Genomic DNA, 24,504 nt, shown 5'->3' with positions numbered 1-24,504 from the left:
CAGGCTCAATCCCTAGGTGCAGCCCCTGGTCGGGCTCAGAGCAGGGCCAATCAGGGGGTTGGGGCACTGCCCCCTGTCACTCAAAGAGCAGGGCCCATCAGGGGGGTTGGGGCTCTGTACCTTGTCACGCACAGAGCAGGGCCAATCAGGGGGTTGGGGCGCTGCCCCCTGTCACGCACAGAGCAGGGCCCATCAGGGGGTTGGGGCGCCGCCACTCTCACACTCAGGGCAGGGCCGATGGGGAGGTTATGGCTCTACCCCGTCACACATAGAGCAGGGCCCATGGGGGGGGGGGGGTTGGGGCGCCTTCCCGTCACGAACAGAGCAGGGTGGATAGGGAGGTTGTGGCCCCGCCCCCTGTCACACACAGAGCCGCAGGGCGATCAGGGGGTTTGGGCGCTGCCCCCTGTCAGGCTGATTCCGGTGCCGGGAGGCCTCGCGGCTCCGCTGATCCCGGTGCTGGGAGGCATATTACCCTTTCACTATATAGGGTAGAGGCCTGGTGCACGGTTGGGTGCCAGCTGGTTTGCCCTGAAGGGTGTCCTGGATCAGGGTGGGGGTCCCCACTGGGGTGCCTGGCCAGTCTGGGTGAGGGGCTGAGGGCTGTTTTCAGGCTGGGTGTGACTGAAGCTCCCAACCGCTCCTTTTTTTCTTTTTTCTTTTTTCTTTTTTTATTCTGGGCCAGCTTTAGCTTTGAGGCTTGGCTCCAGCTCTTAGGCCTCCGCTGCTGAAAGTAGGTTTCTGGCCTTTGCTTACAATGTTGCGATCCTGCTGGCTGAAGCCCGGCGGACTAAAACAGGTTTCTGGGGTTTTGTTTAGCTTCTATTTTTGTTACATAGTTGCTTAGAGTTGCAGCTCAGAGGCCTGCAGCGGCAGGCGGGGAACGGGGAAAGTTGGAGTCCTCTGTCACTAAAGCAAGCAAGCCTCATGTTAGTTTCAAGCTGCCTGGCTTCCGGCCGCCATCTTGGCTGGCAATTAATTTGCATATTGCCCTGATTACACAATGGGAAGGGTAGCGGTTGTACGCCAATTACCATGTTTCTCTTTTATTAGATAGGATTCTAAAGATATAACGAAGAAAGATATAATAATGACAAGGATCTGTTTGGACCACAAGCTAATGGGAATATGAGATGTAAAACCAGATTTTAGGAGTCAAGCTGAGGCGAGATATATAAATTGGGGTATAGTTCTATATAAGGTAATATTAAAAGCCAAGATATTATGTGGGATTTGACAGAAAAGGTTAGAGAAAAAGAGATAAGGAAAGAAAAATGGAACCAAAGAATTTGGGGATCATCAATATTTAGGTTATATTATGTTATTATACTTTTAAACATTAAAACACTGCAAATAGTTTAAAATATTTGTTAAATAAGCAACATTAAAAATATATGTGTATATATTACCTGAAGTTAGAAGGAGATCTAAGGCCTTCAGTCCAACCATTGACAGGTTTATACTGGCATTATGAACTGTAAGCATTTTAATAATCAGTCTGTAATTAAAGAGAAATTGAGATCAGTAAAATATAATGCCCAGATATTTGCTATTTTTAGCTATTGTTTTTATTCGCCTATACTTGATTCATCTCATTGTATTTCATTCCCTATACTGAAGTTCATGTATTTTTTTCTTCCTATAAACCTGAGCCAGGCTTATGACAATTCAACAGGGAACCATTATGAGTCTCAATATAAAAGTAATAACTTCTTCCTCAAAATATTCAAATTTAAGTATTAATGATTTTCTATATCTAAGATATGAAGATTTATATGCATCAAGAGATCAAGCCCAGCCGAAACCGGTTTGGCTCAGTGGATAGAGCGTCGGCCTGTGGACTGAAAAGTCCCAGGTTCGATTCCGGTCAAGGGCATGTACCTGGGTTGCGGGCACATCCCCAGTAGGGAGTGTGCAGGAGGCAGCTGATCTATGTTTCTCTCCCATCGATGTTTCTAACTCTCTATCTCTCTCTCCCTTCCTCTCTGTAAAAAGTCAATAAAATATATTTAAAAAAAAAAAAAAAGAGAGATCAAGCCCATTTTTATATTATATAAACTTATGAAATACATGCAATGCATATTGATGTCTTAAAATATAGAGAGATGTTATAAAGATGTTAGTTTGTGTATATAAACTAAGAATCCTTTGAATATATAAATTATTGATATTCAAAAAACTAGTGGTTTATATTAAGTCTACAATTTAAAAGGTCTGTTTTTGAAAAAGAAATTGATAATATTTTACAATAGAAAGTGAACCTAGGATATCAGTGATATTCAATTAGTATTTATTAAATTTGAGTCTCTGAGTTATCAATTCTAAAATATGCAATCATTAGTCTATTCCCACCCAGAACTGCGTGGCTTTCCATTGTTAGGTAGCATCCATAGCTTCATTTTAGATCCAAGAAACTTGTTACATGGTCTCCAGTTGGTGAGGTGAGAAAGTGAGTGACCCCATACTTCAATACTGTGGATTCTCCTCCTATCCGCGCTACCCCTACCTCTCCCTACAGCATTCCCTCTATTCAGAACTTCACCATCCAAGGGATTTCTTCTTCAACACTGTAAGCCTTTGGGGGGGGGGGGGCGGGGAGAAATCCTTGAATATAGGGAGAAATGTTTTACAATAAACTTTTGCAGGGAATAATCTAATATGCTCCACTGTAGAGAGCAGTGTCTATCTTCTTCACACTTCTTGCCTAAAGAAGGAGTGTAATAAACAATTGATGAATGAAGGGTAAATGAATGAATGATCAAATGAGTGAATGAGTGACTGCATGAATGAGTGAACAAATAGCTCTTATTTTTCTAAATTTGCAGCTATCGCTGATACCAATAAACAACACAAAGATGTAAAATTTCATTTTGCATATATTACATTTTTCACAAACAAAATGCCATTGGGAACAATATGTATTCAGTTCTCTCTGCTAAAGGAAAATCCCATTAAGAACAAAGAACACAAAAGTTAATGACAGGACATAGTTTTTAAATGTCACAAAACAAAGTTATCCAAAAGGAATTTTCCTGGAAACAGATTTTCCTTGGGAACATTTTTTCTTAACTAATTATGGCTAAACAAGTGATTCCATCTACAAAGTAATTATGATGCAAACTGCAATAACATAGCTGGTAAAACAGCTATCAAGATAGGCTGCAGATGGGCTGCAAGGTAATTTCTTCTTTTCATTTTGAAAGCTGCAGTTTAAGCTCATTAAATATATATGTATGAGCATACATAAATGTACTTCTTAAAAACAGTAAAGCATAAACTTCTAAATTACTGTTCAAACAACTAACTTTTCATTTCCCTCTTTTTAAAAACTAGTGGTTTGTATCAGTTCTAAAATTTAAAAGTAAAAAAAAAAAGTCTCTTGGTTTGAATTCATAAGTAGTCATCAAAATTGTACAACTTAGCCAATTGTACAACTGTATTGCTTATTTTATTAAAATAACTCCTGACATTTTACCTCAAATATTAGTTTTCTTATTCAATTAGATAATATACTTCTGAGCTGAAAGCTCTCTATAAGTGTAAATCATTGATGCCCTGGCCAGTGCTTCCCAGTGGTTAGAGCATAAGCCCCACTGAAAGATCTCGGGTTCGATTCCTAGTCAAGGGCACATACCAGGATTGCAGGTTCAATCCCCAGCCCCGTTGGGGCATGTGTGGGAGGCAACCAATCAATGTGTCCCTCTCACATCCATGTCTCTCTCTCTCTCCCTCCTTCCCTCCCGCCCTCTCCCTCCCTCCCTTCCACACTCTCTAAAAAAAAATCAATGGGAAAAAAATCCTCAGGTGAGGATTAAGCCAAAAAAAAGTAAATCATTGATTCAAGAAATAAATAACCTTTTATTTTAAGTAATTTTACTAGATTGACTTGGATTACAAATACAATGTATCAAGAAAAGGGTTGTCATATGTATAGAGAAATATTTAATGCAGTTTTTGACACATCTGTCATACTTACTGGTGAATACCAAGGACTTCCCAATCGCATCCAATGTCCTGGGGTCCCGTTAAGCTTTGCATTGTATCTGGACAGATTTCTATTAATTTGCATAGAAGTGACCAACCCACCTGAAAGCAAGAAAGCCAAATAGTCACACTTTTTAAAACATGCTAATGGAACATTTTCAGTCAAACGTGAATATCTTCATTCCTAGGACAGGTGATTAGATTACTTTTAAATAGTTATGTTTAAACAAAATGATAATCTAACATGCTTCCTAAGAAAAGCAAGCAATGTACTTGCAATACATCTTGTTCCAAAAATCATACCAGAAGGTCACACAAAAAAAATATTACATCTTTCTGAATGACAAAGGAAACGGACATGCCTGTTGTCTAAATATTAAAAAGAGTAAAACACACAAAGTAGTCCTCAAGGGCATAGCGGGATTATGAAGCGCAAGAGAGGCTATACTCAGGCCTCAGTATTATTCAAGTCATATCTACCTGACAGAATTTCTTCGAAATATTTAGGATTTTAATAATAGGAAAAAATGAAGTGGCTTGGAATGGAGGATTAGGGGAAGTCGAAGATTTTTATGGCAAAGTGTGAGTTATCAGGAAAGACTGCACCCCAGGTAATGGACCTAGAAAAGCAGCATCACTGTCTGATAACAATGTAACATCTGTTCCAGAACAAAGAGAAAGGCAATCTAAGATAGAGAGAAGGTAGAATCTGTTCGGGGAACCCTCTAAATTTCTTTAGAACATCTAAAAAATGAGCTGATGATGTCTAGACATCAAAAATGTCCCTAGGCTCTTTCATATTTCCAAATGAAATACTATCTTACCGATGCTTTATTTTTTTTATTTTTATTTTTTGGGTGGGGGGGATTGTTTTCCTTTTTATTGAATGTACTAGAGGCCCAGTACATGAAATTTGTGCACTGGGAGGGGGTGTCCCTCAGCCCAGCCTGCACCCTCTACAATCTGGGACTCCTCAAGGGATGTCCAACTGCTGGTTTAGGTCCGGTCCCACATCAGGCCTAAATTGGCAGTCAGACACCCCTCTCACAATCCAGAACTGCTGCCTCCCAACCGCTTGCCTGCACTGCCTGCCTGATTGCCCCTAACCGCTTCTGCCTGCCAGCCTGATCACCCCCTAAACATTCCCTTGCTAGCCTGATCAACGCCTAACTGCTCCCCTGCCGGCCTGGTCACCCCCAACTGCCCTTCCCTGTTGGCTCGGTCACCCCCAACTGCCCTCCCCTGCCGGCCTGGTTGCCCCCAACTGCCCTCCCCTGCTGGCCTGGTCACCCCTAACTGCTCTCCCCTGCTGGCCATCTTTTGGTGGCCATCTTTGACCACATGGGGGCAGCCATCTTGTGCGAGGGCATAATGGTCAATTTGCATACTACCTCTTTATTATATAGGATTATATAGGATTGGAGTGACACTGGTTAACAAAATTATACAGGTTTCACATGCACAATTCTATAGCACATCATCTATACACTGTATGTGTGTTCACCACCCCAAGTCAGGTCTCCATCCATCACCATTTATCCCCCTTACACACTCCTCCATCTCCCCAATCACTACACTGTTGTCTGTGTCCATGCGTTTTTTCTCTCTATTTTTTCTTTTTTGCTCAGTCTCTCTGCCCCTCCAGCTCCTTAACCCCCACCCCTCCAACAGCTGTTGGCCTGCTCTCTATCTATGAATCAGTCTGTATTTTGCTTGTTAATTTTATTCATTATATTCCACATATGAGTGAAATCAAATGGCACTTGTCTTTCTCTGACTGGCTTATTTCACTGAGCATAATGCTCTCCAGGTCCATCCATACTTTTCAAATATATCTTCATTCTAACACTGGATGCATAAGTGGAACTGAGGGATACAAAGAGTTGAATGACAAGGATGAGACATTTCTGTGCATCTAATAAGGAATAATGGCACAACATTCTTGTTTACAGGAATAAGGAGTATTTCACAAGATAAAAATAATTACACAAGATCTCTTCACCATATCATTTCTGGATCTTTTCTGGATTAAGCATGAATTGCTTTACTCCATCATTACTTCCTTTTACATGCTTCCAAATTACTCAAAAATGCAGCAATTTCTGACAGTTATTTTTTCTATACTTAAGTAAGACACCCTCCTCCATATAAGCTGAACAGACATTGACAATGCAGCTGTCATAGAAACTGGCTATTTTTGTGCTTTCATAAAATACATTGAGACTTTTTCCCCAAGTATTTAAGAAAATAACATTTGAAACAGCTTCCGGTGGAAAATAAATCATTAATCACATAGGATGCTATATTCATTTCTGTAGCTGCATGGCTTTTTCAAGAAGAAAACCTGTCTTGTTTTGGTTGGTGAACAACAGCATCAGAAATTACTTTGCAAAAAGACTGAGGCAACTATGCTGCTATGATTAAATAGAATTGCTGGGCCTTAGCTGGTTTTGCTCAATGGATAGAGCATCGGCCTGCAGACCGAAGGGTCCAGGGTTCAATTCCAGTTAAGGGCACATGCCCAGTTTGTAGGCTCAATTCCCCAGTAGGGGCATGCAGGAGGCAGCCGGTCAATGATTCTCTCTCATCATTGATGTTTATATTTCTCTCCCCTCTCCCTTCCTCTCTGAAAAAAATAAAAATATATTTTAAATAAATAAATAAATAAAATAAATAGAATTGCTGGCCCTAAAACATGGGTAGCAAGTGATCTATTGACCTGTTCAATTAAAAGCTTATCTTTCAAAGAGAGAAGGTTCCCATCCTACAGTTATAATACAACTAGGGGCCCGGTGCAAGAAATTCGTGCACTGGGTGTGTGTGGGGGGGAGGGGGGAGTGTCCCTCAGCCCAGCCTGCCCCCTCTCACATACTGGGAGCCCTCAGGCGTTGACCCCCATCACCCTGCAATTACAGGATCGGCCCCTTGCCCAGGCCTGACGCCTCTGACAGAGGCGTCAGGCCTGGGCAGGGGACCCTCATTTCCCCCCATCACTGGTTCTGCCCCCAGCCCAGGCCTGATGCCTTGGCCAGAGGCGTAGACCCCCATCACCTTCCGATCGCCTGATCGGCCCCTTGCCCAGGCCTGATGCCTCAGCCAGAGGCGTAGACCCCCATCACCCTCTGATCACCTGATCGGCCCCTTGCCCAGGCCTGACGCCTCCGCCAGAGGTGTCAGGCTTGGACAGGGGACCCCCATCTCCCCCTGATCACTGGCTCTGGCCCCCGCCCAGGCCTGAGGCCTCTGGCCCAGGAATCATGCCTGGGCAGGGGACCCCCATCTCCCTCTGATCGCTTGCTCCACCCCCCGCCCAAGCCTGACGCCTCTGACCCAGGCTTCAGGCCTGGGCAAGGGGACCATCATATCCCCCCAATCCCTGGCTCCGCCCCCCACCCAGGCCTGATGCCTTGGCCAGAGGAGTGGACCCTCATCACTCTCCGATCACCAATCACCAGATCGGCCCCTTGACCAGGCCTGAGGCCTCCGGCAGAGGTGTCAGGCCTGGGCAGAGGACCCCCAGCTCCCCTGCCCAGGCCTAACACCTCTGGCCTAGGCGTCCGGCCCAGGCAGTGGGGACCTGCAGCTGCAGCGGGGGGCGCCGCCTCTGGCTGAGGCGTCCGGCCCGGGCAGCGGGGACCCACAGCTGCAGCGGCCCTGCGATCCTGGGCTTCACTTTAGGCCCAGGCAAGGGACCCCTAGCTCCCGGGACTGCCAGCTTCGACCGTGCCCAGCTCCCATCGCTGGCTCCACCCCTACTTCCTGCTATCACTGGCCAGGGCGGCAAAGGCGCCTGATTCTCTGATCATGACTGGGTTTCTGATCACTGTCAGTGGCAGGGGGCTTCTTCCTGCTTTCCCTTTCGCCTCCCTGCATTGTGCCTACATATGCAAATTAACCGCCATCTTGTTGGCAGTTAACTGCCAATCTTAGTTGGCAGTTAATTTGCATATAGCCCTGATTAGCCAATGAAAAGGGTATCGTCATACGCCAATTACCATTTTTCTCTTTTATTAGATAGGACTAGAGGCTCAGTGCACAGATTCGTGCACCAGTGGGGTCCTTTAGCCTGACCTCTGACATCCCCTAACCAGATCTCTGACATCCCCTGAGAGGTCCTGCATGCAAGAGGGCGGTTCTTGGGTGAGGCCCCTCAGAATCAGGCTCCCTCCTCTGATTCCCGGTGGGTCACCCAAGAACCGCAGCTGCCAAGTCACCACAGCTCAGTAGCTCCTGCGTTGCGTGTCTGCCTCCTGGTGGTCAGTGTGCATCATAGCTACCAGTTGAATGGTCGGATGATCAGACAGTTGCTTAGGCTTTTATATATATAGTTCAAATTGGTAGTTTCACTTTATTATAATTAGTCTATAAACTCAAAGATCTAATTAATGCACAATGGGAAACAGTATAGAGGGTTAAAGAAAATTTTAGGCCCCTTCATTTACTTCACTCCCTTACTTCAAAGGTTGAAACTCTGTGGATAAAGACAAGTAATGTAAAATTGAGGAGCACAGAGATTGATCAGATGACTGGCAGGAAGAGAAAAGTAATTAGGACAGCTAGCCTAACGACCAATTCCCTGAAGGTTGTCATTTGTTAAGGAGCATGAAGAAAATATGAGAAGACCTTGAAAATAAAAATTCAGAATCTGGATTATCATGCTAAATGAATTTTTGAAACATTAATATTTTATTATGAAGAGTAATTTACCGGAACTCCTTTAATTCATCATTAAGAGCTTTTCATTCAGCACTCCCAGCTAATTCAACATACAAAGCATGAAAGGATATCTATATTAATTGCAAAAGTAATATAAAAAGACGTGAAGAAAAAGGAACACACCACTTTCTTTTAAGTGGAGTATTAAACTATCAGGGAGAGACCCCTTTCTGCAGTCCTTTGATAAGACCGTTGATAATTAAAATTGATAATGTCTTTGTGTCTAGAGTGGCCACAATATTTGCGCCAAACGGCTGTGATTTTTACTTGCACGAAAAGCTTGTGAATTCAGACAGCTAGTGGACTGCCTGATGGGAAGATATTCTTAAGTGTGTGGAGACTTGAGTTCTGGCTCTGTCACTGCTTAGGCAGTTCCTAAAATAAAGAATTCGGTGGTGGGTTTGTCCCAGGCTCCCCTTGGTTCTCAAGTCTAGCACTGCCTCCTCTGGGCCCTGCAGACCAAAGCCCAGCCCACCCAGGGTCCAGTTGTTCTGAGTGGCACCCAACAGATGTGGCTCCACCAAGCACAGAGCTCAAGGAATGGGGGGTGCAAGACAAGGACTTTTGAATACCAAAAAACAGGCCAGTAAGAGGGGATGATGTGGGTGGAAAGCTCAAAGGGCCAGAGCTGAAAAATGACTCATATTTCATGGATGACATTCAGACACTGGATGCTAAAAAGAACAGTATCGCCCTAACCGTTTTTGGCTCAGTGGATAGAGTGTTGGCCTGCAGACTGAAGGATCCCAGGTTTGATTCCAGTCAAGGGCAGGTACCTTGTGATGTTTCTCTCTCATTGATGTTTCTAACTCTATCCCTCTCCCTTCCTCCCTGTAAAAAAAAAAAATCAATAAAATATATTTTTTAAAAAAATTATAAAAAGAACAGTGTCTTTATCATGCCTCCATTTTTTCATAGTTTATTAGCTGACAGCCTGAACATCAATAGTCAGATGGCAAATATTTCAGTTGAAGAAAAACAAAAGTAACTATTTATCCCAGATATAAATGTCCTTATATAAAAGAAGCTAGGTATATGTTCACCCAGGAGAGACTAGCTGGATAAAGAGATAGGCAGGAGATAGAGATTAGAGATACAGATAATTCTTACAGCTGTCTAGCCTCACATGTAGGTATTATGACTGCACCTCAATAGAGTTCAAAGTTCAATTCTCTTTCACTCAGGACCTTACATGCAAATGACAACACTGATTTCAGTTCTCTAAATCTCTAAATCTACAAAGGAAGTTAACAGGTTAGGAAGTATTTGTTTTGACTGGTTATCATCCTTAATTATCTCCTTAGGGCTCCTTTTTCAAAAAATATATATCTAATAGATCTAGCGAATTTCTGGCTTTCCAATGGTGGACATTCTAAGTTTCACTTCTACATTCATTTTTATGTGAAAACAGTTGAAAAGTATAAATCTGAGCTTATAGAGGAATCATAAACCATGACTTCATTTAGATACTACAAGATATACTACAACTAAAGACAGAAATCTGTCTTTAAATTTAAAAAAGCTTAACCCTCTGAAAATATGTGTTACCTCATTTTACTAATTTATTATTAATTTTATTACTGTTAATTGTTCCCTTTTCGCAAATTATTCACAATGCAGTCATCTGGAGCCTGCTGTACATTGGCAGGATTGTTGGTATAACTTTTACTTAAATACTGATGAACTCAGATAGCCAGTAACAGAACTAAACCTCAACCTATTATTCACCTCCCACCACCACCCATATTGTTAGTCAACTGTATAAAGTTACTTCTTAAAGACAATTAAAGAGCACAGTTAGGGTGTCCTTTGACACCGTTAACTTTTGATAATGATTTGACAGTCCTTCTCCATCTTAAAATCACAGTCAGGGTTTATCAAGCCAAATCTCTGAAATGACTCATAGCTCTAGGTATGCAAAGCTGACAGGAAAAGATCCTTTTCCAAAAAGAAGGGGAAATAAGCGACTGAAAACTCTACCTGCTGCACGCAGGCCACTCTCACATAGGAGTCCAAGACGATCAACAGAGGCACGTGGACATTTTTGCCTTGAAATAACTTGGCGGCTGGAAAAGAAGAGGGTGGGGGCAGAAAAAAAAAAAAACAGCAAAGTCACCATTCCCAGTGGCACCCCCTTTCAGTCTGAAAAGTGCGGAGAAAGCAAAAGGAGTCACCGCAAGCCCTTCCTAGAACTCTCAGCTGCTTTCTGCGCTAAGGAGTGGAGTTCGTGGTTTCCCAAGAGTCCAGGTTTGCGCAAAGAGCGGAGGAGAAAGTTTGCAAAAGAGGAGCGGGGGTGGGAGGGAGGGAGGGGGAGAGAAAGGAACGGTTGCAAATGATTACCGTGGTCAGCGTAGGTGAACACCTGCATATCCTCCAGAATTTGGACCAGCGTCTCTATCTGCTTTCCTTCCTGGAGATTGTTCAGCCTGACTATCAACTTCTTCAAAGTTTCCTCGTCCTCCTCCTCGCACCCCTGACAGCTGCCACTGGCCATGATGGACCCTGCGCCCAGCGGGCCTCCCCTCCTGCGCCAAGGCCAGCTGCTCCCGGCCGCTGCTCCCAGGCCGCTGCTCCGGGGCGAGCACAGCTCACTGCCCGCAGCCCCAGCGCCCCGCACGCCCCATGCGCACCCACGCCCGCCTGTTTATGCCGAGGGCGGCGACTCCCCACCCAGCTCGCCCTGCCCTCCCTGAGCCTCCTCCTCCTGCTTCCTCCTCCCCCACCCAGGCCCCAAAAAGGAGCTCAGTGGCCTGCGAGAGGCTCGCCGAGGCTGGGCGCCCAGCGGAACCGTGGCGAGCAGCGCAGACACGGCTTGAGCTGGGGCCCGGCCTGGGTGACCCTGACCGTGACCCCCTCGCGGGCCAAGGCGGACCGGATCCCGGTGGCAGGGGCGCAGCGCGGCCCGGAATCGCGCTAGAAACTGACTCAGCGGACCCGGCCCGCCGAGTCCCCAGGCCTGGAGCCCAGCAGAGGCCGGAGGAGGTGCGGGGTCTGCCGCTGGGCAGGCCACCGGCTCCAACCCGCCAGCCTGGGCTCCCTCGGCCCGCGGAAGGGCTGGGAATTAGGAAGAGAAAAAATGAAAGCTGCCTGCTATCTCCAGATCTAAGAATAGAAATCTGGGCGTTGGGAAAAGAGGACACCGCCCAGCTGGCCCCTTTTTGGAAAACATTCTCTTTAGAGTTCCCCCTGTAGGAAGATGAGTAATTTCCCCTCAAGGATGGAGAGAGATTTTTGCAAAAAAAAAAAAAAAAGGAAAGAAAGAAATTAATTTTGCAAGCCATCTGAATACTTTTCTATGGTCGCTGCAGCCCTTTGTAAGGGAAGAAATTAAAAAAAAAAAAAAAAATGTTTTCCCGGATAGTTATTTGAAGTTCTGTTGGTTAAAAATCCACTAAAATTAACTTTTAAATTTTTGAGTTTGCACTCAGGAGAATCCTAATCACTGGGGCACAAGAGAAACACAAGGTAACCTGAAGTGAAATGGTGAGAGATGCAAACCTTAATAAACATTGTTCTCTTGGTATTCAAAATTATGAGTATGCCCTGCTAGAACCCTAAAGTTAAAAGAAAAACAGTAGGAAACACTGTAAGTGTAAACCAGGCTAAACAAGGCATCTATTGCCTTCAGATGGTTTGTCCTGGGGGTCATTTATAAAATAGAGGATTGGACTGGGAAGTTGAGGATTTCACATTTGTTTTCAATTCTGTTACCTCATCCTGATGGCAATGCTGAAATGGATAAGCCGGCTACTTATCTTTCGTTTACTAACGAAGCAATGGAGATGTAGAGGTGATAAAAGAGCATCCTTGGAGGAGCACAGATAAGTTGAGGGCCATGACTTAAACCCAGGTAGATTGCCTAAAGCCCACCTGAAGGTTCTTTGCACTCTACCACTTTAATCATGAAGAGCAAGATTGGTTGTTGGGGAGCACACAAGACTTGGCTGGAAAGTTTGTAAGGACATTCCAAGAAAAGGAAAGTGCTGAACGCGGCATACCCTGTTTATCGGAATTCCAACTTAGGGGAGTGCCAAAGGCGGTACCGTTAATTATTCCTTGAACTTTCCAAACAAGTCTGTGCATGTGCAGACCCCCGGGTGTTTACTGGAATCCTTATGCTTAATCTTTAGGTGTCCTTGCTTAAAGGACATTGCAGACACATGTGTCCTTTCAATATTACTTACCCTACTGATTGTATCTAAAAGATAAACTTTATCTCAAATTGCTGTTACAATAAAAGCCTAAAGAGGCAGGCAATCCAGGCTGTCTGGTTCCTTTAGCCAGGCAGCCCCTTAGCCCTCTCTTTCACAGAAAACATTGTGTCAGAGCAATCCATTCATCCATAGCAGGGTCTGCTGGTCAGCCCCGGCAGTTGGTAAGAGTGGAAATTTAAATTCAACCTGTATATCATGAATGTATTTTGTTGTCCTAAAGACTTTTTATCTTTTACAGATGCATACTAAAATATTTGCAGTTGGAATGCTAGAATGTTTAGAATTAGCTTCAAAGTAATCCAGGGTTGGGAACACAGTGAAATGGAAAGAAGTGGAGATGAAACTGAAAGGGCGAGGGCTACGCCCTCCATCTTGCCCCAGGGTAAGGGCTACACCCTCCATCTTACCCTGGATCCTCCATTTTTGGGCAGCCATGTGCTTGTCAAGGAGCTTCTTCCTGGAAACCCAAGCCTCTGCTAGCCACACCCAGGACTTCTTTAAACTAACCAATGACAATCAAGGGAAGTGCGCACCATAGATATGATCACATCCTGTGTAACAAGACACCGACTTGCGCCTGGCCAATTAGCAGGGCCCACAGTCCTTTCTCCTCCCCTCACTCCAACCCCCTATAAAACCCCTCTCCACACAGAGTTCTTTCTCTCTGCCACTTGGCTTGCCGTTGCATCGGTGAGTGTGGTCAGGGAGCCGAGTTAACTCGAATAAAGACTCTTTGCTTTTGCATCGGACTCGGCTGGCTCCCTGGTAGTCTATTGGGGGATCTTGAAATCTGGGCATAACAGAAACCAAACCAACTTTTGAATTGATAATTGTGGGAAGGAAAGTGATGGGTTCATGTAATCTAATGTACTATTTCCTCTGCGTAAAATATTCCATAATGAAAACTGGACAAAAAAACTCTCAGCCTTGTCATCTTTATCATACTTGCAGTATATCCTTTCCTTTCTGTTTTCTGAACATGTTTCAACTTCTAACTAACAAATCAAGCAATCCTAGTAATTCTCCCTTTCATGCCTCCTTCCCAAAGTTCCTCTGCATCAGTTTCTCATTCCCAGTCTCCTGGATTATTATCTTGCAAAAAATCAAAACCTAGCTTCCTCCCAAAGAGAACTAAATCTAAGTAAAAAGGTGTCCCCTCTTTTCCTCAATTCATTCATCCATCTATTATCTATTTATTGTCCACTATCTGTTAGCCAGACTTGGAGTAAGCAATATAGGAACCCGAATTCTCTGTTGGGAGCACTCTGCCACACTACTGCAGTCAGAGGTCAAAGTATCCTCTTAGCTTTCAGAAATGTTTAATTGATTGACTAAAATATAAGACATGCATGCTTTGGATAATTAACAAGACTGAAAAGGAAGGATACAGAGACAAATTCACGATCCAGGTGGTGTTCAGTGGAGAATTAAATAGTGCCGGAACACTTGACTAATTTCCTGAGAAGAAAAAAATAAAATGGACATTGCTAATTATAGCAAAGGCCCAAACAAATTCCAGATGGGTTAAAGTTAAATGAAAATGATTTTAAATAGAAAATATAAATTTGTATTTATTTAATCTTGGCAAAGGAAACATAAAAGCTAAGAAAGAAACCACAGAAGAGTAAGTATATGTGACTCCACAAACATTTAAATTTTCTGCAGTCAAAACATAAATGAAACAAAAGCAAATGAAAAACTGAACAAGAGAAAGGTTGTAATACATATGGCAAAAGTTAAGTAACCTTGATCTCTCAAAAGTTCTTACAAGTCATTGGGTAGAGGAGACACTCCACAGATACCTCAGGAGAAAAATGGGTGAAAGTTTTGAATAGGAAATTTGCTGTGAGTGGAGAATAAGTATTAAAAAAGTATGTTCATATACAGTATGACTACAGTATGTTCAATATATAAAATTTGTGTACCTAAACATCAATAACAGTTATAAAATGTAATTTTATGTGTTTTTATGTGTGAATACAATAAAAACAATGAGAGAAAACTTAGAAATTAACCCCACAAAATATTTTCCAAATATTTTATGAAGGAATATTAAACTATATTAAAAGGTATTAATAAGATGCAAATAAATAGGCCATATTAATTAATGAAATAAAACACACAAAAAATGTCAGTTCTTCATACAGTAATACAAAACAATGCAAATCTAATGGAATCCTCAGCAAAAAAAAAAAAAAAAAAAATGTAGATTTCAACAAGCGTGGAGAGCCTAGAATAGCCAAGACATTATTGAAGAAAAACAAAGCGAAATAACAGGCCAATTAGACATTGACTCAGGGGTCTCTACTAGGGTTTATCAATTTCCAGAGGAAGAAAAAGTACCTGATGATATATTCCTGTAAATCAGAAAAATGTGCCCCTCCTTGCAGACAGACAGAGCCCTATGCCAGGGTGTACAAAGCAGGAGGTAGATTTCAGGCACCACCTATCCCTTCAGCTTGCTGGTCATGTGGATTATAGAGAGCAAGAAAGGGGGCCTTTAAATCCACGGGCACATGGAACTATGCCAAATTTGCCATGCTCTCTGGGAGAAGGCTTCTTGGAAGAGAGCCACCCAGACTACTCCTGACTTCCTCTGTCTTGAATTTTATATATTCTTTAAGTGTTCCATGATCAAATATGCAACACCCTCAAAACCAGAGCCAAATCAGAGTAAACAGAACTGGAAGTACTACAAGATATGTGAAACAGTTTAGGTCAATTCCAAAAGAAAAGGATCAGAAAGGGAACATTTTGAAAGAAAACTAGAATAAAAATGTATTGACAGTTAAGGCAACCATCTTCTCTAAAAGGCATATCAATTTAGCCCTATTCATTCAGTAAATACTTATTGATTGATCACCTACTGGATAGTTATGAGCTAGTGAGATTAGTGCCTTTTCTTCTAGTATCTACTGCCAAATATTGCCAAGATGAAAAGTTTACTTAGAGAATAATAGAATAGAATGAATAGGAAGGATACTCAAATATGTCACTCTCTTGCTGACAAATTTCTTCTGTGACTCCATCCAATTGCTGAAAATTGACAGAAATAAACTGAAAAAGTTTATACTATGTTTAACATAGAAGATAACCTTAATGTGTTAAAGTCTTTTAAAAAGGAATTTTTAGAAGTTGAAAATTGGATAAAGGCCCTGGCCAGTGTTTTTCAGTGGTTAGAGCATCAGCCTGCCCACCGAAGGGTCATGAGTTCAATTCCCTACCAAAGGGCACATACCTGGGTTGCAGGTTCCATCCCCAGCCCTCCTGGTCAGGGTGGTGCTGGGGGCAACCAATCCATATGTCTCTCTCACAATGATGATATTCTCTCTCTCTCTCTCTCTCTCTCTCTCTCTCTCTCTCTCTCTCTCTCTCTTTCTCTCCTCCCTCCTACCCTTCCACTCTCTCTAAAAATCAATGGAAAAAATATCCTCAAGTGAGGATTAACAAAAAATTCCTAAATTAAAATTTTAAAATTGGATAAAGGAATCAAGGAATGCCTTGAGAAAAGATGTGTAAAGAATCAAGGAATGTTCACCTTTATTTTTCTGATTTGAAGAATAAACAGAAGAAAATGACAGAGGACATTTTCATACAACAGGTTAGTACAAATTTTGCAACTGAAAGATGTCTCAATGCTAAAAAATAATAATTAATTAATGCCAACTTCCTTTAGGAATGTTTATAGCAAGCTCTCTAGACACCAGGCTAAAAAAGGAAGTCACAGGGGATCCTTGCAATACAAAATTATACAGTACGCCATATTTCATAGTAGAGGTCTTGCAAAATAAGAGAAATAGAAAAGATGGAAAAGGTAACAGAAGTCTACTGGCTGCTAAAACTAAATCGGGTTTTTTTCATTGTTATACATCAGTGGTTCTCAACCTTCCTAATGCCACGACCCTTTAATACAGTTCCTCATGTTGTGGTAACCCCCAATTTCATTGTTACAAATTGCACATAATTAAAGCATAGTGATTAATCACAAAAACAATATATAATTATATATGTGTTTTCTGATGGTCTTAGGCGACCCCTGTAAAAGGGTGGTTTGACCCCCAAAGGGGTCACGACCCACAGGTTGAGAATCTCTGTTATACATTCTACATACATACACACATACACACAACACACACACATACACACACACTTTCTGTCTATAAATTATCCCAAAGAAGAGTAACAACTTTTTTCAAAGGTTAGAATCTTAAAGTCCTGAGCACTTGCTACAGCAGAAAGAAGAGGGAAAAAGAGAAACCATAGCTTGCCAGTGTCGAACGAATAACCATGAGAGAGTGACAGTGCTTCACTGGAATGTGATTTTTTTGTGCTTCTGGCTCATGGGTATTATGTCAACATCCTGGGTGGACTCAACGCCATTTTCCTCCGTGTTCAGCAAAGATTATGTAGGCCAGGAGGGATTTCGTGCATAGTTTTAAATGGCTACATAGAAAATAAAAGGGGGGAGGCGCAATTGGAAATAAAAGGAGACAATTTACTGAGCATCTATGAATCCTACCTTATGCAAGATATTTTACATATAAACTTGTTTAGACACAAGAACCCTCAGAGGCTGCTATAACCATTTTGTTAAAAAAAAAAATAGTGTTAGAAGAGTTATATATTGCCTAAGTAAGAGGTGGAGCTGGAATTCAAACACATAACTATATAACTTTGAAACAACTCTGACCAAGAAGGACTGGGCCGTTACAGGCATCATTCTGTGGATACAGAGAGATACACCAAGCACTGTGGCAGGTATGGGACCCAGAGCAGAACAGCAATGGTTGTTAGGATTTGCTTTGGCTCAGAGCATAATGAAACCACAAGTATGAGTCTCTCTCACTTTAACTCATCACTTAAAAATAACAACATGAGAAGACTTCTTTTCAAAATTGAGAACTAAATTTGGGTTCCTACACAGTTAAGTGACACGCCATAAAAGGTAATCCACATTTTGTTGGCCAGACTAGGGGTCCATGGAGATGCACAGCAAACAGCCATTTTCAGGAGTTGTCACCCCCGGCTTGGGCCAACATGGGGCCCTTCATGTTCTTCCAGACATGCCTGGGTCCGCAGGAGGTATATCGTATGTGCCCCCAAATATTCTTTTGGTTACCAAGTAGAAACTAACTTTATTTTTTTCTGCTCTGCATTGATTGGGTTATAAGCTCCATGATTTTCTCACTCCTGTGCCCTCAGAGTTTAGCCAAGTTCCTTAATTCACAAAGATAGCCAATGAGTATTTCATAAATAGGGAATTGTGGGGAAGCATGAGACTAGGTTGGAAAGCTTGTAAGGAGGATATTCCCAGGAAAGGGAAGGGTGTAGAAGGCCACCTGCCCTGTTTATCAAATTCCGACTTCGGGAAGACTTAGGGGAGTGTCAAAGGTGGCGCCCCTACTTATTCCTTGACAAGTCTGTGCATGTGCAGACCCCTGGTGTTTACTAGAATTCTAATGCTTAATCCCTGGATGCCCTTGCCTAGAGGACAATGTAAACACATGTGTCCCCCCAAGATTACTCACCCTACTGATTGTATCTGAAAGATAAACTTTATCTCAAACTGTAAAAAAAGCCTAGTGAGGCAGGCAATCAGGGTCTGCCTGGCTCCTTCAGCCAGGCCATCCCTTAGCCTTCTCTTCCACAATGAAACAGTAATTATTCATCCGTCGCTCAGGGTCTGCTGGCTAGCCGCAGCAGACGCTGAATTGCCCCTGTTTCTGTCACAGCAAAAGCAAGATGACTACAGCTGACCAACAATTTGTTTAAGCACAACAACCCTAAGAGGTTGCTATGAGTCCTACTTTTCAAAAAATAGTGTTAGTGCCTTATTTGGTTTGGCTCAGTGGATAGAGTATCGGCCTGCAGACTGAAAGGTCCCAGATTCTACCCCAATCAGGGGCACATGCCAGGGTTGCAGGCTCAGTCCCCAGTAGCGGGTGTGTAGGAGGCAGCTGATCAGTGATTCTCTCTCATCATTGATGTTTCTATCTCTTTCTCCCTCTCCCTTCCTCTGTGAAATCAATAAAAATATATTTTTTAAAAAAGAAATAATGTTAGAAAAAATATATATTGCCTAAATAAGAGGTGGAGCTAGGCAATTACTTAGGCAATATATAAGGCGGAGGGCTCCACTCCCTCCCACCCCCCACACCCCGCCCAATGGCTGAAGCCAGGGAGACCAAACCCAGTTCCTCCAAATCTGTCCTTGCATGTAGCCAGATTCCGCTGATGCCAAAGGTCCTGCTGCCAAAGCTGCTGGTGCCCTCTGTATGCCATGACTACCTCACAGTGATGTCAATGATATACTGATGTTAGTTTTCATTTACCTAATTTCTGCAGTCCTCTTGTTTCATGTCTCGGGCTAGAGGACAATCTACATGACAGATACTGTGCTATTCTCAGAAATACCTCCTCACCCTTCTGAATTTTGTCCCATTGTCTTTGAAATAACCATGTCTCCATAATTCTTTTTTCCTCTTAGAATAACCATTCTTAACTGCATAATATATGTATTTTTTATCATACACAAGGCTATCATATACATGCATACTAGTATGTATGTATATATACATATATAATACATAACAGCATATGTAGTACATATTGCCTGTTTATTATCTATAATAATAAAATTGTAATATGCTAATTAGACCAGATGTCCTTCCAGAAGATCTTCTGGACAAAGCCGGGGCTGCGAGGGAAGCCTGGGTCCCAGGTGCTGGTGGCGGAGGGAAGCCTGGGTCCCGGGTGCCAGAGGGAAACTGGTCCTGGCAGCTGGGGGAAGGAAGGCCTACCATTGCATGAAGTTCATGCATCAGGCCTCTAGTATAGTACATATTATATTACATACCATATAGTATATGTATTATATATTGAAATATAATTGCAACACTTATGTTACATAATTATATATAGTTTGTTATATTATAATGTATAATTATATATTTTCATATACATATATATTTATAGAGGGTGAGGCAAAGTAGGTTTACAGTTGTGATTAAACAAAACACAGTTTATTATTGTACTAGAGGCCTGGTGCATGAACTCATGCAAGATTGGGGTCCCTCAGCCTGGCTGGCAATCAGGGCCAATTGGGAACATCTCACCTAGTCCAGGGGGAGGGACTGCAGGAGCTTGGCTGGCCACAGGAGGTTGGCTGTGGGATCATACTGACCACCCAGGGGCAGCTCCTACGTTTAGCTTCTGCCTCCTGTGGTTACTGTGCATCATAGTGACCAGTTGACCAGTAATTTGGTCCACCAGTAATAACGGTCGCTTAGGCTTTTATATATATAGATTATTATTTAGTAGAGGCCCAGTGCACAAAATTCATGCACTCAAGGGGGTCCCTCAGCCCGGCCTGCACCCTCTAACAGTCTGGGAGCCCTCAGGGGATGTCTGACTGATGGCTTAGGCCCTCTTCCTGTGGAGGGTGGACCTAAGCCATTAGGTGGACATCCTTAGCTCTGCTGTGGAGGTGGGAGAGGCTCCTGCCACCACCGCTGTGCTCGCCAGCCGTGAGCCCTGTGGGAGCGCACTGACCACCAGGGGGCAGCTCCTGTGTTGAGCATCTGCCCCCTGATGGTCAGTGCACATCATAGTGACTGGTCGTTCCACTGTTTGGTCAATTTGCTATTAGCCTTTTATTATATAGGATTATTATTTGTGGGTTTTTTAATTGATTTCAGAGAGAGGGAGGGAGGAAGAGAAGCATCAATGATGAGAGAAAATCATTGATTGGCTATTTACTACACGCTCCCTACTGGGAATTAAGCCTGCAACCAACCTGGGCATGTGCCCTGACTGGGAATCAAACCATGACCTCCTAGTTCATAGGTTAATGCTCAACCACTGAGCAACACCAGCTGGGCTATTATTGTATTATTTTTCATACAAACAACTGTAGGCCTACTTTTGCCAACTCTGTATGTATGTGTGTGTGATTGTGTATATATATATATATATATATATATATATATATATATATATATATCCTATCTAATAAAAGAGAAAAATGGTAATTGGCGTACGACGATACCCTTTTCATTGGCTAATCAGGGCTATATGCAAATTAACTGCCAACTATGATTGGCAGTTAACTGCCAACTAAGATTAGCAGTTAACTGCCAACAAGATGGCGGTTAATTTGCATATGTAGGCACAATGCGGGGAGGCGAAAGGGAAAGCAGGAAGAAGCCCCCTGCCACTGACAGTGATCAGAAACCCAGGGGGGAGCTAAGAGCTGGGGGGCAGGGCAAAGGCGGCCCTGGGGCCGCCTTTGCCCTGCCCCCCAGCCATGATCGGAGAATCAGGTGCCTTTTCCGCCCTGGCCAGTGATAGCAGGAAGTAGGGGTGGAGCCAGCGATGGGAGCTGGGCACGGTCGAAGCTGGCAGTCCCAGGAGCTAGGGGCCCCTTGCCTGGGCCTAAAGCAAAGCCCACGATCGTGGGGCCGCTGCAGCTGTGGGTTCCCGCTGCCCGGGCCGGACGCTTAGGCCAGAGGCATCCTGCAGGGGCAGGGGCGGAGCCTGCAACCGCGGGGAGCTGGGGGTCCCCTGCCCAGGCCTGACACCTCTGCCGGAGGCCTCAGGCCTGGTCAAAGGGCCGATCCGGTGATTGGTGATCGGAGAGTGATGAAGGTCAACTCCTCTGGCCGAGGCATCAGGCCTGGGTGGGGGGCTGAGCCGGGGATTGGGGGGATATGATGGTCCCCTTGCCCAGGCCTGAAGCCTGGGTCAGAGGCGTCAGGCTTGGGCGGGGGGTGGAGCAAGCGATCAGAGGGAGATGGGGGTCCCCTGCCCAGGCATGATTCCTGGGCCAGAGGCCTCAGGCCTGGACGGGGGCCAGAGCCAGTGATCAGGGGGAGATGGGGGTCCCCTGTCCAAGCCTGACACCTCTGGTGGAGGTGTCAGGCCTGGGCAAGGGGCCGATCAGGTGATCATCGGAGGGTGATGGGGGTCAACGCCTGAGGGCTCCCAGTATGTGAGAGGGGGCAGGCTGGGCTGAGGGACACTCCCCTCCCCCCACACACCCAGTGCACGAATTTCGTGCACCGGGCCCCTAGTATATATATATATATATATATATATATATATATATATATATATATATATATAAACTTTATATATATATATATAAACTTTATATATATGAAAAGGAAAGAGAGGGGGAAAAAAATCTTCAAATGAAATTAGTGAATTAGTGGGTTTGGGGTTTTAATTTCCAGAAGTTCTTTTGTTCCTTTCCAGAAATTGGTGCTCACCTTAGCTTGTATTTGAGGGAAGTGGTTCTGATCTATGACCATCTGCATTAGCTCTGAGCCTGTATTTAACACTACTTACATCCTAAACCATCTGGCCCAAATCATCACCGGGTAAGTCGAAAGGAAGCAGGATTTTGTCATTTTCATTGTTGCTGAAAATTACTGTATTTTGGATTTTTGCTCTCAGTATTTTTCCTTCCACTTCCCATTTCTAACTGATTATTCATGACGTTTGTTTTTCTTGCTCAAGATTTATGGGGCTCAGAGAGAAGACTCTTTCCCAGCTTATGTTATTCTAAGGCCTATCCATAAAAATGAGGTGCTATTTGGTGGAGAGAGGAAATGGGAGTCAGGGAGGTAAGATTTTTTTTCTTAATGTCGCAGCTGAGGATGAGAGAACTGGGAGAGATGAGGCAATGAGGTTGCAAAGCAAAGTCCTTCCAGATATACATAGGAAGGCTGGGCTTTCCTCGGGGTCTTCTCAGAAGCAGCTCAGATCCCTGAACGCCTAAGAAGCCCAAAAGCAGAGATGGGCGGGACTTCTGCAGGCTTGGACAAAAGCAGGACCAGAGAACCCTGGAGTCCTTTCAGCCTTTTTCTGAATTCCATATAAACCTCTCTGATGCGCTACAACCTCAGGGGAGGATCCAGAGTCTGAATTTCCTGCCACACAGTAGAATTCGGCTGATTTAACGAAAATAAAGATAGTAATAATGTTTAGACCATCAAGTGTGCCATCTGAGATATGGTTCTGTTGGTAAGACTTTTTTAAATTTTAAATAAAAATTATTTAATGCTTCCTCAATGAACTCATTCATTCAAGAAATATTGATTGAAGGACTTCTATGGGCAAGACATTCAGGATAAAATGGTGAACAGGAGAGACATGGCAGAGGTTGCAGCCGAGCAGCCGGATAAGCTAGTAAATGGAATGAATACAGTATGCTAAGAATATTGACAGGTTAAGTTAAGTTTATTAGGGGAGGCATAGGCGATCACTTAACTGGGCCGTTCAGAGAAGAGACTATTCATCCAGGAACAGGCCTGGAGAGGCGCTAGTGTAGTGAATACTGGAGAAAGCAAGATAAACATGGAGTGGCTACAAATGAATCCAAAAAGACCATCAAAGTCCAAGTCGCTGATGGCTTTGAAGGCCACATTAAGGGACTTGGGCTTTTCATATGGGACTGCTCAAACTTTTCATATCTAATACAAAACTTAATTAAGCTTCTAAAGTTTTCTTTTTTCCATTGCGTTTTGCATGCATAGTGGCTACAGCTACTGATTCGGTAGGAGTCACCTCTCTGATTTGTAAATCTGCTGGTTTGGATCTCTGTTTCTCTCAGAGCTGTACTCCGCAGTAAGCCACTGAAAGGAGGTTTTAGGGGTGAAATAGGCAGGTTTAGGAAATTTTAGGAGTTAAGGGCCCATGGGAAAAAAACACAGAGCTACAGAGCTACAAAGGGTACATTTCCATAGAATAAGGGAGCTGGGAGCTGCAGAAGGTATACATTTACAGAATAAAGGGAAGGAAGCCCCTCATTAAGAGAAGGAAGAGGAAAGCCCAAAGGGAATTGGGAAACAATAAGGGAGAAGAAGAGGAGGACCTCACATATCTCATGTGAGGTTTGAGTGCTGAAGTTGCTATAGTGACCAATCAGAGGGGATAGTGACCAACCAGAGGGGATATCAAGGCACAAAGATCTGCATCCTTTATAAACCATAGAGAAAAGGAACTTGTGGGACTCTTTCCCCCTCTCCACATGGGAGTCTGTGCTTGTTTCTAATAAATTTCCACCTCTTACTATACTACCTTTCATCCTTGGTTTTATTCTTCAACTCCACCAGGACAAGAGCCCGGGAACCATCCTGCCCAGAGGAACACCACACGTTCCAGTCCAGCTTTCCTGTAGCACCGTGAGAGAAGTGTTATGAGTTTAATGAGAAAAGGGCTGTTTCCAATCTGTTACCTGCAAACAGCCCTCTGTGCACAGGAATCCTTCGCCTCTGCCTGGCTTCCTTTGTTGCAATATCAAACATCCCCAGGATTGCAGCAGCTCAGGCCCACTTCTGTCTGAAATAAGGAAGGGGAAATTTACTTCTACTTTCAATATAGCTTTATATCATCATCCTTTAGTACTTCAGTTCTGAAAGTGAGCCTATATTCAAAAATTAGCCAGATGAACTAAGCTACTAGATGAGGCACAAGTCTTAGAACCCACCCAGAACTACACAGGTCCGGGCAACGCGAGGCTCACCACCGGTGGGTGACTTGCTCAAGGATAGAATATGATAAGGCTTCCTAAAGTGAACATTGGATA

The 24,504-nt window shown here is 43.5% G+C and overlaps 1 protein-coding gene across 4 annotated transcripts in view; it reads right to left on the bottom strand.

Moving 5' to 3' along the window:
- The window catches only part of LRRK2 (leucine rich repeat kinase 2), a 123,059-nt gene extending 111,679 nt beyond the window's left edge, over nt 1-11,380 (bottom strand). For 2 of the 4 annotated variants that reach the window (XM_059682574.1, XM_059682575.1), the window contains exons 1-4: nt 11,041-11,375; nt 10,681-10,766; nt 3,977-4,086; nt 1,410-1,498 (exon numbers count right to left, since the gene is read on the bottom strand). In XM_059682574.1, coding sequence (XP_059538557.1) covers nt 1,410-1,498; nt 3,977-4,086; nt 10,681-10,766; nt 11,041-11,194 — 439 coding nt within the window. In that variant the 5' untranslated portion in view covers nt 11,195-11,375. Of the gene's footprint in view, nt 1-1,409; nt 1,499-3,976; nt 4,087-10,680; nt 10,767-11,040 lie in introns of all 4 variants that reach the window. The other 2 variants (XM_059682578.1, XM_059682576.1) reach the window with 2 other exon arrangements.
- Nucleotides 11,381-24,504: the final 13,124 nt, after the last annotated feature.

Source organism: Myotis daubentonii, chromosome 2, assembly GCF_963259705.1.
Source record: "Myotis daubentonii chromosome 2, mMyoDau2.1, whole genome shotgun sequence".
In the NCBI taxonomy this organism is placed as follows: domain Eukaryota; kingdom Metazoa; phylum Chordata; class Mammalia; order Chiroptera; family Vespertilionidae; genus Myotis; species Myotis daubentonii.
Note: the sequence above shows the minus strand (reverse complement) of the source record. Positions and strands in the feature narration are given on the sequence as shown.